General features: G+C 36.1%; 1 protein-coding gene across 9 annotated transcripts in view; it reads left to right on the top strand.

Annotated features, from left to right (window-relative positions):
* The window catches only part of FHOD3 (formin homology 2 domain containing 3), a 740814-nt gene that overhangs the window by 673292 nt on the left and 52577 nt on the right, over nucleotides 1–14945 (top strand). For all 9 annotated transcript variants that reach the window (XM_074203815.1, XM_074203820.1, XM_074203819.1 and 6 more), the window contains one exon: nucleotides 8811–8993. In XM_074203815.1, the coding sequence (XP_074059916.1) occupies nucleotides 8811–8993 (183 nt within the window). The remainder of the gene's footprint in view (nucleotides 1–8810; nucleotides 8994–14945) is intronic.

Genomic DNA, 14945 nt, shown 5'->3' with positions numbered 1-14945 from the left:
AATCCCATCCTTCTTGCTTTCTAACAGAATAAAAGTGTTCTATAGCATACATATACCACAATTTGCTCAGCCATTCCCCAATGAATAGCCATTCACTCGATTTCCAGTTCTTTCCTACCACAAACAGCTGCTATGAAATTTTTGTACAAGTGATGTTTTTACCCTTTTTCATGATCTCTTCAGGGTATAGACCTAATAGTGGTATTGCTGGATCAAAGGGTTTGCATGTTTTTATTGCCTTTTGGACATAATTCCAGTTTGCTCTCCAGAAGGGTTGAATGAGTATACAGCTCCACCAACAACGTATTAGTGTCCCAGATTTCCCACATCTCTTCCAACATTGAACATTGTCCTTTCTGGTCATATTGGCCATTCTGAGAGGTGTGAGGTGGTACCTTAGAGCTGCTTTAATTTGCATTTCTCTTAACTAATGATTTAAAGCAGTTTTTCATATGACCATGGATAACTTTAATTTCCTCATCTGTAAATTGCCTTTGCATATCCTTTGTAGTATTGTCTTTCTTTAAATAATTCATATATACTGAAGTGTTTGTATGCTTTAAGCCCAACTTATGAACCATCTCTTAAAGTTAAGACTTTCCAGATCCCCCCAGTCATTAGTGACCTCTTCTTCCTTAAATAACAGTATATAGAATTCTGTTTACATGTTGAATTGGGGACAGGAAATATATTTGTCTTTTCTTTGTTTTCCCAGAATCTGAAGCAGCACCTTGAACAGCATAGGCACTTGAATGCTTGTTTTGGATTGGTTTTAGGACATTAACAACTTTTTTTAATTTAAAAGTTTTCTGTATCTTTAACAATTTGTGGAGGATCAATGGTAGGCTGAGAAATCAAAGGAAGGAAGGATGGGAGAAAAAGAGAGAGACATACAGATAGACACACACACACACACACACACACAGACTCTTTTGGCAGTATGGTAAAGCCAGTGAATGCCTTCTTGGAGTGATGATTTTAAATGCATAAAATAAAATATATAAAGGAAACCAATTATTTTGAGTTACCAAAGTATGAATGGCCCACAGGTTAAGAACCTTCTGCTCTACATATTTGTCCCTGTGTAAGGTAAGTCTGAAAGGGAGAGTATTAAGGGTAACAAAGAAGAGTTTAAATTCAATAGTTTTCATAAAGTCCTCATTTTGTCATTGGTCTTCAAAAACGAAGGACAAAAAACACAAAGTACAGCACTGACAAAGCAATCCTGATTTGAAGGACATAAGGATTATCTCCTTGCCAAAAAATCTCCTTCCCCTTAATATACACATCATTTATTTAACTCTATTAATGTTAAAAATAACTATAAATTAATGTAGCTTTTCTCTCAAATTCATTTGGAGGAAAGGTTAGCCTCACAAGTGGACAACTTTACTTATTGCTTGCCTGGTATGGTCAGGGCAAGGCTAGACCAAAGAGAAGCCAGAGATCAGTGTGAAGGTACCAAATGAAGGAAACAAAAGAGGGAAAAGGAAGAGTGAAGTCAGGTGGGAAGGAGAATTCAGAAGACAATCTGCTTTATAAATCTAAAACTGGTACTGTATTTTGTCCTTGTACACAGACTGCTTTATGGAAGGGAGTAAAAGGAAGAAAGAGTTGTCCTTACTATTGTTTTAATGCTTTATTTTTCAAAAATGTGATTAATAATTGGTATCTTAGAGATGTTATTTTGGCTAATTTTGATCAATAGTTTTTGAAACAGCTTGTTTGATTCTATTTCCAAAAAATTAAAGTTATTTTTCAAGTGTAAGCCTCTTTTACTCCATCTTTTTAGACCTTGTAATTATATATTAAGCCTCCTCAAAAATGACAAATATTACCAGGAACAAGATCCTTTTAAGCATTTAAATCTGAAGGGCTCCCTTCAAAGTTGGCTATGCTTTCAAACTAATTAGACAAGTGTTTTCTAAAGATTGTCTCTAGCAGAGCTACTTAGTAGGACTTCCCATATGAAAAGTTTAAATTAAACCCAGTCTTTCAAACATTATCCAGTAAATAATGAAAAATAATCTCTGTGAAAACAAAACAAAAACGAAACCTTTCAGGAGTCAGCTGGAGCTAAGAGTCAGAAAGGAGTAGGGAAAGTACAATAGAATTGGAGCAAAAGAACTAGAATTCAAACCCAGGATTTCCTCTGTGTGACCTGAAGAAAGTCACTTGAGCTCTCTGAGACTTGGTTTACTTATATGTAAAGTGATGGAGTAGACTACATGACTTCTGCAATCACTTACAACTCCTAAATTCTATGATTTTCTGCCATCTTCCTCTAGGGCTAGCTAGCTTATCCAAGAGAGAAGTCAGGGCTGGGAAAAATATAACTGTATATTGATGAAACTTTGTTATAAAGGTTTTCAACAAGTGTTCAGCTAATTTCTCTGCTTCTTGGATATAAGCAATTTGGATTTTTTTCTTTTCTTCCTTTATTTTCTTTCTCTTTCCTCCCTCCTTTTTATCCCTTCTTCCTTCCATCTGTCCTTCCTTCCTTCCTTCCTCTTGTTTTTGTTTTTTCCTTCTCTGCATTCTTTTTCTTCTCCTTTTGCCCCCTCCTTCCTCCTTCTTCTCTTCCTCCTTTCTTCCATCCTTCCCTATCTCCCTTCCTTTCTCTTCTTCCTTCCCTCCTCTTTCCCTCCTTCCCTCCTTCCGTACTCTTTTGTCTTTCCTTCTCTCCTTTTATTCTTTTTCTCACTCGTTCCTTATTCCTTCCCTCCATCCTTTCTTCTCTTTTTCATAATATTTCTTCCTTTTTTTCTTTTTCTCCTTCCTTCTTCCTTCTTTCCCTCTCTCCTTTCCTTCCCTTCATTCCTCCCTCCCTCCCTCCTTCCTTTCTTCCTTGAAAATCACTTAGATTTGGGGTACACTGACTTCTCTAGCTTTCTAGGATAACACTAAAGCTCAGCAGATCTATATACAAGTTATATGTTTCTAAACAGAACCTCACTAGGCTGTCTTAATCCCACTCTGGATGGTCTCTCAGCAGCTAAATGGTATAGATTCATGTATCTTCATGAAAAATTGAACAAAAACATCTAGTCAACTAGGTATTGCTGAGGAAATATTTATCAGTTATTTTTCTTAAGTGTATTAGACTTTAGAAAATGTGGGGAGGGTTGCAGTCCCTATATGAATTAGATTATATTCTTAAATTTCCAAGTAAATATCATAAATTCTCATGTTTATATTTAAATTGTGGAATTAATTTTTTCCTGGCTATTTTTCTTGCTGTAGAATTCTTGGATTATGTCTATCTGGGGATAGCTAAATCAAGTGAGACTAAATATTCATGGTCACACTGTATGGTAGGAAAAGAAAATAACATTCTCTCATACATGCATAAGTGCAAGAGATTCTAGGGGTTGAAACAAATCCTTAGGCCGCATAGCTCCTCTTTCTGATACTAATCTATAGATCAGATCAGTGCTTATCTGAAAAGATATTGGATATTGGAATATTTTTCTTGATAATATGTGAAATTGATAAGAACAGGATAAGAAATTAGAAGGTATAATTAAAAATTTTTCAATAAAGGCAGGAAGAGCCCATGGAAAGAACCCCTGTGATGTTTATCACAAGCTACATGATTTTTCAACAAATTCATTAACTTCTCTGTGCCTATTTATTCATCATTGGATTAAGCATAATAATACCTGCTCTACTTACCTCACAGAACTTTTAAGAATAAAATAACATATAGTAAATACCTGTGCAAAACAAAATAATAATCAATGATTTGTGTAAGACAAAAATAATTTTATGTAATTAGAATAGCACTAATAATAATAATTTCTAAAGAACTTTAAAATTTGCAGAGTATTTTACCTATATTAGCACATTTTATCTTCCCACAACTCTATGCAAGTAGGTGCTGTTATTCTTTCCATTTTACAGATGAGGAAGCTTAGTCTAATAGAGGTTAAATGACTTGCTCAGGATGACAGAACTAATAAGGGTTTGAGGTAGAATTCAATCTAAGATTTCCTTGATGCCAAGTACAGAACTCTCTCCATTCTACCACCAACCAAGTCAACACTGTGCTAAGTGCCAAATGAAAAACCTTTTTTATTTAATCCTCTGATATGTGATATTACCCTCAAATATGATATTTATTATCCTCAAATATGATATTTGGTACCCTGAAATATATTTAATACCACCATGTATGATATTTAATGCCATCATATATTATAATACCCTTACATATGGCTTTAATAACCACAAGTATGATATTTAATACCTTAAAATATTATATTTAATACCCTCATGTATGATAATACCCCCATATGATAGTTGCATGTAAACATTGTCACAAATGAAGATTGGCTATCAGATGAAGTTCTTTTGAGCCAAGGCTACTCAAGAAGTCTCCCATGAAACAGGACTACATCTGAATTATTGGAGTAGCCACTGAACTGATGAAGTCATAGATCCTGACAGAACTGAAACCCAAAGCACAAGTATTCTGAATCTCTTGTCCCCAGAAGCCAGAATCTATTTTCTTTTCTAAAATTTTTGATGGGGGTTGCCTCATCAGTAAGATGAAGGCATTGGATGATATGATTTTAGAGTCTCTTCCAACTCTAATATTCTATGGTTCTTTTCCAGACTCAACAAGCAAAATATTTAGTAGTCCTCATCTCCAAGTGAGCTGACTAGCCAAAACCAACAACCTAAATGTCCATAAAAAGATGACTTTTACTTGCTTACTTTTCTTAAAAGCAAGGTTCATACACATTTTGGATTAGTTTTGAAGTTGATATACACAAACTATTATGTATTCCAATAAATGTGTTGGTGGAGTTTTCCTATAGAGCCATTTATCTCATTATAATAAACACAGGAAAACAAACCCAATCTGTAGATTTGATTACAGACTCATTGAGTACAAGTCCTATGTCCTATCTTTGAAGCTAGTACTGCTTTTTGTACCAATTGGACTCTTAATAGTGAATATTTATTAACCAGCCTTAAATAAGGACTTGTTTTCAAGGTACATAATAGGTATTAGGGATAGAAAGATAAGAATAAAAATGCCCCACCATCTGCTTACATCAGCAGAGATAATGTGCTAATAATTGTATTAAAATATGTACAAAATAAATTCATAAAAATATTTTATTGTTAAAATCAAAATTTGTTAAATTGGAAAAGAAAAAAAAGGTGTGAGTTCATGGGAGGTGACTTTATCCTCCCATGCTCCTGTGTCTTGATGTAATTTTATTATCAATGATGTATAAAAAAATAAAACAAAACAAAACCAACTGGCAGATGGTGGGCGCATAAATCTTCCACACTGAACAAATGGTTTAAATTAGTCATAGAGTAAAAAACCAAAAGTAAGAGTGTGTTATTACTTTCTCAGGCAGGAACAAAGAAAGTCATCATAACCATAAAAATATCAAGGATTGCTCTCCCCATCTTCTAAAAAAATAATACTGTGGACAGAAGTGCTGACAAAATTTTGTCATAGAATTTGGCTGAGTGAAAAGTTATGGGGAAAAGGAAGGGAGCAGGGAGGAGTAGTAAAGGTAAAATTCAATTAGTCAGTTTGAAAATTAATTTTATTCAAACAGCTAGCTAGCTTTTTTTCAAAAACAACTGATTAGCAAACTGCTAGTATTGATATTTAAAATAACTGCCTTTGAATTCCAAAATTGTTTTCAAATCATGTGTCTCTAGGAATTGCTGCAATATAAGTTGGCAGCATAGTTGGTCAGCAATATAGCATCACTTATCTATATCATGCAAGAATGCCTCAAAATCATTATCTTCATTACCTATCATAGAACCTAAAGTCCCACCATTATAGCTTCCCCTCATTTCCCCCCACCCTGGGTTTTTTTTCCTCAAACATTTTTTTGTTTTGCTTTGTTTTCAAAAGGTCTCTATTAAAATTCAAGTACTCCTTTACAGGAGTAATATCTTCAGCCTATATTAGCATAGAACATAGGAGGAGATTAAGTAGAATAAAGGAAGGGAGATAAGGAAGAAGGAAATGTTGATGAGAAAATGCCAAAAGGGGCAGCTAGGTGGCGCAGTGGATAAAGCACTGGCCCTGGAGTCAGGAGTACCTGGGTTCAAATCCAGTCTCAGACACTTAATAATTACCTAGCTGTGTGGCCTTGGGCAAGCCACTTAACCCCATTTGCCTTGCAAAAACCTAAAAAAAAAAAATGCCAAAAAACAGCAAACAGTATTGACACTTATAGAATCACAAGATGTTTGAACTAGATCTAATCTTACATCAGAGTGTTTAGAGCTGGTCTTGTGTGTGAGACTTTACCTTTACCCTGCCTAAATTGATATGGTATTAAATCATCATACATTATTTTCTTTCCTTAAGTGGTGCAATGCTTGACCATCAAGGGGCAATGTTTGCATTCTACTTAGAAACAGAAGTTGCTCCATTGTTCCCGAATCTCTAGAACTTACCAGTGCTTGAAACTTCAATTTTGGCCTGAAAAGTAGAAACAAATATTCCAAATGTCTTCAAGAACTTTCTTCAGCCTATGTCTTTAGCCCAAGCATACAAAATGCTAAACCACTTTCATCCAAACTATTTCACCAGGTGTCAAGATGTTACAAGGAAAGTGTTTCATAATGTGGTTTGACAATAACACAAAGAAAATCTAAAATTGTTTTTTTTCAGGGTAAACCCCAGGAATAAGTCCCACCTGCTACCAACCTCACTGCTACTGAGTCTCCTTGCCCCACAGAACCAAAACATCCAGATGAAAATCCATTTGATTATCTGGGTGTTTTGGCTACATGATGCCAAATATTCAATTTGTTAGAAACATCTGGGTGTTTGGACTAATTTTTCCATTTTCATCCAGATGTTTGGTGCTATCTATATACAGGCAAAGTATCTGGATTTACTCATACTAACATACTAATTCCAGAAATAAGGATCAAGAAAAAGGGTGTGTGTGTGTGTGTGTGTGTGTGTGTGTGTGTGTGTGTGTGTGTTCATGGTAGAAAAAAGAATGCAGAAGAGAAAAGCATTAGCAAAAAAAGAAATTTCATTTTGCCATGTTAAACATGGCATTAGAAATCTCATCATAGAACTTTTCATATACCTTTAAAAAATGTTAACTTAGGCCAAATGATATGAATCAATGAGAATCTATACCTCAATTCAAAATAACCATTCCTATGTGACCCTTTACCCCTCTTGATTTTTCTATGATAGATTTTTGCTATTAAACAAGTTTAAAAATTAATTCATAGTTGTATTGTTCTTTATTGCAAAACTATTGTATGCTAACCAAGTCTTGACATAGATGATTTTAGTTGAGGTGTTTACATTTACCTTTTCATTTCAAGGTTTAAACGGACAGATTTGAGATATGATCCTATAAGCTTATCTCTGTGAATTCCAAAAACTTCCAAGACCAACATGCATAAAGGAGAAATTTATTTATTGACTATAAATATGTTTCCTAATTAAGAACCAAAAAAACCCTTCAAAAATGTGTCTTATTACTGTTTTCTTTTTTCATTCTTGTTTTGATTTCTCTCTTTTTCCTATAAGTCCCTTTCCAGCCTTATCTGTCTACATTAAGAACTATGAAGGTCTTAAACAAACAATGAATGGAAGGGACATCAATCTAGGAGCTATAAGACCCTGTTGCTAGCCACAACTGCTTCTATGTTGACAACCTTGATCAAGTTTCTACTTCCATATCCACAGAATGAGAGGGTTGGAGCCTACCTACTGTCTAAGTTCTTGTTTATGTTTCAGTCATGTCTGATTCTTTGTGATCCTATTTGGGGTTTTCTTAGCAAAGACACTACAGTGATTTACTATTTCCTTATCCAACTCCCTTTACAGATGAAACTGAGGCAAACTGTGTTAAGTGACTGGCCTAGGGTCACACAGCTAATAATGTCTCAGACCAGATTTGAATTTACATCTTCCTTACTCTAGACCTGGCTCTTTATCTATTGTACCACCCCACTAAGGTTTCCTCAGCTATAAATCTCTACTTTTAAATTATCCAAGATCATTGTAAAACAATAGTCAAAAAAATGAAGATATGCTTGACCAAATACATTATGTGTCCAGAGATGTAACTAGGGTAGGATGACTGAGGCTTTGCTCCCAGATTGCCAGTATACAAAGAGCATACTACTTCCCTACAATCTATTGTCCCCACATCTTGAAGGTAAATCTACCAGTCCTGTGACAGACTCTCCTCTCCTTATATAGGCTGACTGAGACCACTACCTGCTGAATCCTGTTATCATTGCCTCAATTTCCTGGGGCTCTTTTTTTTTTGCACCATTAGATCTTGTGATCTAAGCTCTGAAGAATAGACCACTCACTACCCCTCTTGATGCTAATGCTCCTTAGTCAAACTCTCAGCAGATCATGTCAAGTGCCCAGGCCCAGGAACTCACAACATACCTTTCATGGGGGATGCCCTAACGGTCCCCCTCGGCAGTTTCTGGGTTATACAGCTGTAGGACCATACCCCTAGTGTCTGTCTCCCTACCCACGCTCTATTTGTCTTTGGGACACCAGGTCTGAATCCTGGCTCCTCCATCCACAAATGAATTTTCCCCAGGTATCAGAAGCACAAACTGCAATGGGCTCCCTCTGTATTCACATAACTTCTTTATTGTTGTCTCTCTGAGACGTATATTACTCCAACAACACAATATCAATGAAATATTTGTGAGAAAACACCATAAACAACTAACACACCTACAATTTCCATCAGAAATGAAAATAGAAGGCATTGTTGTTTCATGCTATGAGTAGAAAATGGACTTATGTTGTTTTCTCTTTCCAGAAAATTCTTACCATGATTCCCACTGAAGAGGAAAAGCAAAAAATTCAGGAGGCCCAGATGGCCAACCCAGATCTCCCCCTAGGCAGTGCTGAGCAATTTCTCCTCACACTTTCCTCCATCAGTGAACTGTCCGCCAGACTCCAACTCTGGGCTTTCAAAATGGACTACGAAGTCATTGAAAAGGTAAACAGTTAATGAGGGAGGGAAGAGGCCACACACAACCACTGTTCTGAGAAGTTAGCTCTTCAATGAGCAAGTAGGGAGGGGATTGTAATTCTTGAGACTGGCTTGGTGGGTATGTTGACAAAATTTGAAAAGTGATGTCTGTTGTGTCAAGTACTAAATAGGAATCAAATACCACAAAGAACCAAAAAGTTCCCAGTTTTATGTTCCATTCTCTTTGGTATTCAGCATTGCTATTGTTGTTGGTACTCTGTTTTGTGCCCTCTGCCTGGGAAGACTGTAGACAAATAGACCTAAAATGAAACTATCATAATAGTACAGGTAAGGGATTGACAAATTACGGTCCATGAGTCTATTTAAAATGATAAAAAATCAATCTTAGCTCTCAGACATACAAAAATAGGTGGCAGATTGGGTAGAGCAAAAGTTTGTCAACCCCTGATTCAGGTGGATAGAAATAGAAGCATATAGGAAGATAGTAGCAATAAAAATATGGGGGACAGGATCACATTGAGGGATATTTTGGAAATGACTTCTACAGAAAAGATGTGGCAACTGATTGGTAGAAGGAAAGAAAAGAGAAAGAAAAGTTAAAAGATTATGGCCATTGACTGAATAGTCCCAGGAATAGTAGAAATAGTGAAATCAGAAGGAGGGGGCTGGTTTTTGACACATTGAATATCAAGGTGGAGAATAGAATATCAAGGTAGAAATATCCCATCAGTACTTAGAGCCATGGATCTCAAGCAGAAATCACAGCTTAGGATGGGAGCTATAGATTTGGGAGTCATCTGAATAGAGGTAATAGAGGCAAGGGAATGAATCAGAATGCTAAGTGAGAAAATAGAGATAAAAGAGAAAAAAAAAACAGATAGACCCATGGAAACTTCCTCCATTAAGGGATTGTAGGAGGGATAAGGATCCAGTGGAGGAGATAAAGAAAATGTTACTGAGAAGTTGGAAGAGAATCAGGAAAATATTCTGTGTCTAAAGCCAAGAGTAGAAAGGGGTGACCAACATTCCCAGAGAAGTCAAGGTGGATGAAGTCTGAAGTAAAAAGCCCATGAGCCAATCTACCTTCAAGCATCTAAGAGAAAGGTAGAAAATCTAGAAAAGAAATTCTATAGGGGGCCACACTGCTTTCAGCACAGCTTCCATATCTGTCCTTGGCCCAGCCTTTAAAGATACCAGTCCTGCTATCAGAACCATGTCCTTGCCTTGATCCAGCCTTTAAAGGTATCAGCCCTACTGTCAGAACCATGAAGACTGAAAAAGCTCTGTATTCTAGTAGTAGAACTGTCAAATATCTTCAGGTTAAGAAGGAAGAGGCTACCAAGTGACAGACTAGATAGTCTCTCTGAAGAAGAGGAGGCTGGAGGAATATTTCTAGGCTTTAAAATGTTATTATTCAACTTAAAGAAGAAGGCTAAAATGCTAAAGGTGGCAACTCTTGCAACAAATAGTAGTTGGTCTTCAAGGCCACTTCTGTCTTTAAAATTCTGTGTTCTATGATCTGGGACTGGCTTGAGGCTTGCCACAATCCTTTCAAAAAGGCAACTGAATTGGTTGTCTTCACATTATGAATTGGACACTTCTAGAATTTATTTAACTTAGTTTAACCTAAACAATAATAAAATTATAAAAGATCAACAGCAAGCATATAATAACAAAAATAACTTCATAAGAATAAGATGGTGGAGTCATAGTAAGATAGCAGATGATCTAAAAAAATTAGGATGTTTTATTGAATTGCAAGTTTAGCAATGTAATGTGGTAGCCAAAAAAGCGACTAGAAATTTGGGCTCCACTAAGAGGGCCATAGCTTCCCAGAAACCGGTCCCTCTTTTTTCATCAGACATCATTCAGGTTGTTGTGTTTGGTTGTCAAGGGAGACAATTTAAAACTCTCATAAATCTGTGACATTTCTATATGTGACTATCAAGATACAGCAGAAAGCTAGAAAGAAAAGTTCCATTCAAAGTAACCTCAGACAATATAAAATACCTATGACTCTATCTGCCAAAACAGACTCAAAAACTTTTTGAAAACAATTATAAAACACTTCTCACACAAATAAAATGAAATTTAAATAACTGGTCAAACATCAACTACTCATAGGCCAAGCTAATATAATAAAAATGACAATTCTACCCAAACTAAATTACCTGTTTAGTGCCTTACCAATCAAAATTCCAAAAAATTAGAAAAAGTTGTAAGTAAATTCATATGGAGAAATAAAAAAGTCAAGAATTTCCAGGGATTTAATGAAAAAAAGTGCAAAAGAAGGTGGCTTAGCCTTACCAGATCTAAAATTATGTAATAAAGCATAAGTCATCAAAAATGTCTGTATTGGCTAAGAAGTAGAATGGTGCATCAGTGGAATAAATTAGGTGCAATAGCAGGAAATGATTATAGTAATCTGCTGTTTGATAAACCCAAAGAGTCCAGCTATTGAGATAAAAACTCTCTCTTCAATAAAAAACTGTTGGGAAAATTGGAAGTTAGTATGGAAGAAACTTAGATTAGACCAACACCTCACACCCTATACCAAGATAAGATCAAAATGGATGCAGGATTTAGACATAAAAAGCAATATTATAAGCAAACTAGAAGATCAAGGAGTAGTTTACCTGTCAGATCTATGGAAAGGGAAGCAGTTTATGACCAAGGAAGAAATGGAGAACAGCATTAAAAACAAACTAGATAATTTTGATAACAATAAATTAAAAAGCTTTTGCACAGATAAAACCACTATAACCAAGATCAAAAAAATGTAGTAAAATAGGAAACAATTTTTACAACTAGTATTTCCTGACAAATGACTCATTTCTAAAATATACAGAGAACTGAGTCAAATTTTCAAAAAAACAAGCCATTTCCCCAATTGACAAATGGTTAAAGGGTATGCAAAGTCAATTTACAGATGAGGAAATCAAAGTGATCCATAGTTATATAAAAAATTGCTCTAAATCATTACTTACTAGAGAAATGCAAATTAAAGACTCTCTGTGATACCACCTCATACCTCTCAGACTGGTCAATATGGCCAGAAAGGAAATGATCAATTTTGGAAGGGATGTGGGAAATCTGGGACACTAATACATTGTTTTTGGAGGTGTGCACTCATCCAAACTTTCAGGAGAGAAATTTGGAACTATGCCCAAATGGCAACAAAAATGTGCCTGCCCTTTGATCCAGCAATACCACTACTGGGTAGTGAAAGAAATTATGAAAAGGGGTAAAAACATCATTTGTACAAAAATATTCATAGCAGCCCTGTTTATGGTGGCAAAAAATTTGAAATTAAGTAAATGTCCTTCAATTGGGGAATGGCTTAACAAGCTGTGTTATATGTATGTCATGGAACACAATTGTTCTATTAGAAACCAGAAGGAATGGGAATTCAGGGAAGCCTGGATGGATTTGCATGAACTAATGCTGAGTGAGATGAACAGAACCAGAAAAACATTGTACACCCTAACAGCAACACGGGGGTGATGGTCAACCTTGATGGACTCGCTCATTCCATCAGTGCCACAACTAGGGACAATTTTGAGCTATCTGCAATGGAGAGTACCATCTGTATCCAGAGAAAGAAGCATGGAGTTTGAACAAAGACCAAAGACTATTACCTTTAATTTAGAAAAAAAAATTATCTTACTATGTAATTCTGCTATCTCTTATACTTTATTTTCCTTCCTTAAGGATATGATTTCTCTCTCATCACATTCAACTTAGATCAATGGAAACATTAAAAAAAGAGAGACAATTTATTAAAGACATTGAGAAACTAAAAAGGGCACAGAAAAGGGCAGTTAAGATAGTGAAGTGTTTTGAGTCAACTTGGAAAAGAAAAAATTCAAGTGAGACTTGATAATGGCTCTTGTCAAGTATTTAAAGGACTATGCCTCTTCCATTCAGCCCCAGTAGGTGAAAAATTGCAAAGAGAGCAAGAAATTTTGGTTTCATGTCAAGAAAAAAACTTCCTAACAATTAAAACCATCCCAAAGTAAAATGAACTACTGTGAGACATAGATGATTTCTCTTCCCTAGAGATGTTCAAGAAGAGGCTGAATGAATATTTGTTGAGTATGTTATAGAGAAGATTCCTTTCATGTGTGGTTTAGACTAGATAATCAGATACTTCTAACTCTCAAATTTTGGGATTCTATAAAATATGTATTGAATTCTTACAACATGTTTATAAGGTACTTAGCAGGATGCCAAGAAGTATAAGATATGGGCCCCTTTTCTTCCAGTTGCCCTCTTGTGGATAGTCTCTATCTTTTTTTAAAATTTTATTTAAGACAATGGGGTTAAGTGACTTGCCCAAGGTCACATAGCTAGGCAATTATTAAATGTCTGAGGCCAAATTTGAACTCAGGTCCTCCTGACTCCAGGGTCAGTGCTCCATCCACTGTACTACCTAGCTGCCCTGACAGTCTCTGTCTTACAGTTCGTCAGGAAGAAATGGCACATTTCAATAAGACAATCAACACAATACACATATAGCTAATTAATAATGCATTGAGAGCACATAATGAATTACAAGAATGGTACAGACATTGAATTCCCAAGGAGTTCCTTAGAAAGAGTAAACTTTGTGGATGGAGGAGGTCAAGCTAGGCTTATTTGATGTACTGAGACTTGAAGGATGGGTAAAATTTAGATAAGAAGAAATGAGAGGACCAAAGATGGGGGGGGGGGGTGAACAAAAGGGCAAAAGACTGCACATGCTTGAGAGTTAATGTGTGTATACTGAATAGACCAACCTGTCTAAAACAGGGTTTAGCCCATTCCCCAGAGTTGATAGGTACCATCTTCACTTTCACCTTCTCTTCCTGAAGAATTTAGCTCAGGTCCCTTCTTCTTCCTCAGATACTATGATTGCTACTCTCCCCCATATTTGCATTCTCTAGCTAATAAAAGCTCACTTAGGAGACTTTGTCTGTATCTTTCCTTTACCTTTGTCACACTCTACCCTGTAGTAGCTATATAGAAGTCATATACCACCCCAGGCCAGGATATATATTCCTTGAGGGCCAATTGTTTCTTAGTGAGTTCATTTGATTAAGCCAAATGTTGTTGTTGAATTTGTGTTGATATGCCATGAAATATAAGATTATATAGATAGGAAGGGTCTTAACTGACAGGTAATGAAGAACCTTTAAATTATTAAGTGGAGGAATAAAATGATGAAATCAGACAACACAGAGATGAAAATACAAGGAAAGACTAGAAATAATGACACCAGTAGAGAGCAAGTCATTGTATCAGTTCAGGTGACAGCAGACCGTATTCTCATCTAGAATCTTCCATTTGAATCATCCTTGAGAGAGAGAGAGAGAGAGAGAACGAGAACTAAAGGTCGAAGGAGATAAATCAATGACTAGGCTAGCAGTGTCACATAACTACTTTGTGGCAGAGCCAGGGCCAGGATCCAGTTCTTCTGACCCCAGGTCCAGCATTCCTTCCAATATATGCTGCTATTTCTCCAATGCACAAGGGAGCCTCAAGGCTGTAATTACTCCTTGCAGATGCAATCTACAGTGAAGCATATGCTTAAGTAAATATAAATCCAAAGGCTCTATCTGTAAACACCATTGTCCTAGTCCACTGTAAAAATAGCTGTTCATTTCAGTGACATTCTAAAGGAACAAAGCCATTTGATGTCTTGTTTTGCTTGTTAGAAGTGGATTCTTCCTTTAATTCTCCTGGGTCATTTTAATATAATTGATTTACATAAAAATGTATCTGTCCTGAACCCAAAAACCTGGAAACCTTATGGCAAGCTGGTGTATAGTGAAGCTTTCCAAAGAACTTTTAGTCTTATAGCTGCTGCCAAGGAATAACCCTGTGATCCATTCCTCCCTATGGCAAACAAGGTTATCGGGGAGAGGGGGAGCAGGGTGGGGTACTCCAGGAAGTAACATAAGAATACTCCTGAGTATT

Source organism: Macrotis lagotis, chromosome X, assembly GCF_037893015.1.
Source record: "Macrotis lagotis isolate mMagLag1 chromosome X, bilby.v1.9.chrom.fasta, whole genome shotgun sequence".
Lineage (NCBI taxonomy): Eukaryota > Metazoa > Chordata > Mammalia > Peramelemorphia > Peramelidae > Macrotis > Macrotis lagotis.
Note: the sequence above shows the minus strand (reverse complement) of the source record. Positions and strands in the feature narration are given on the sequence as shown.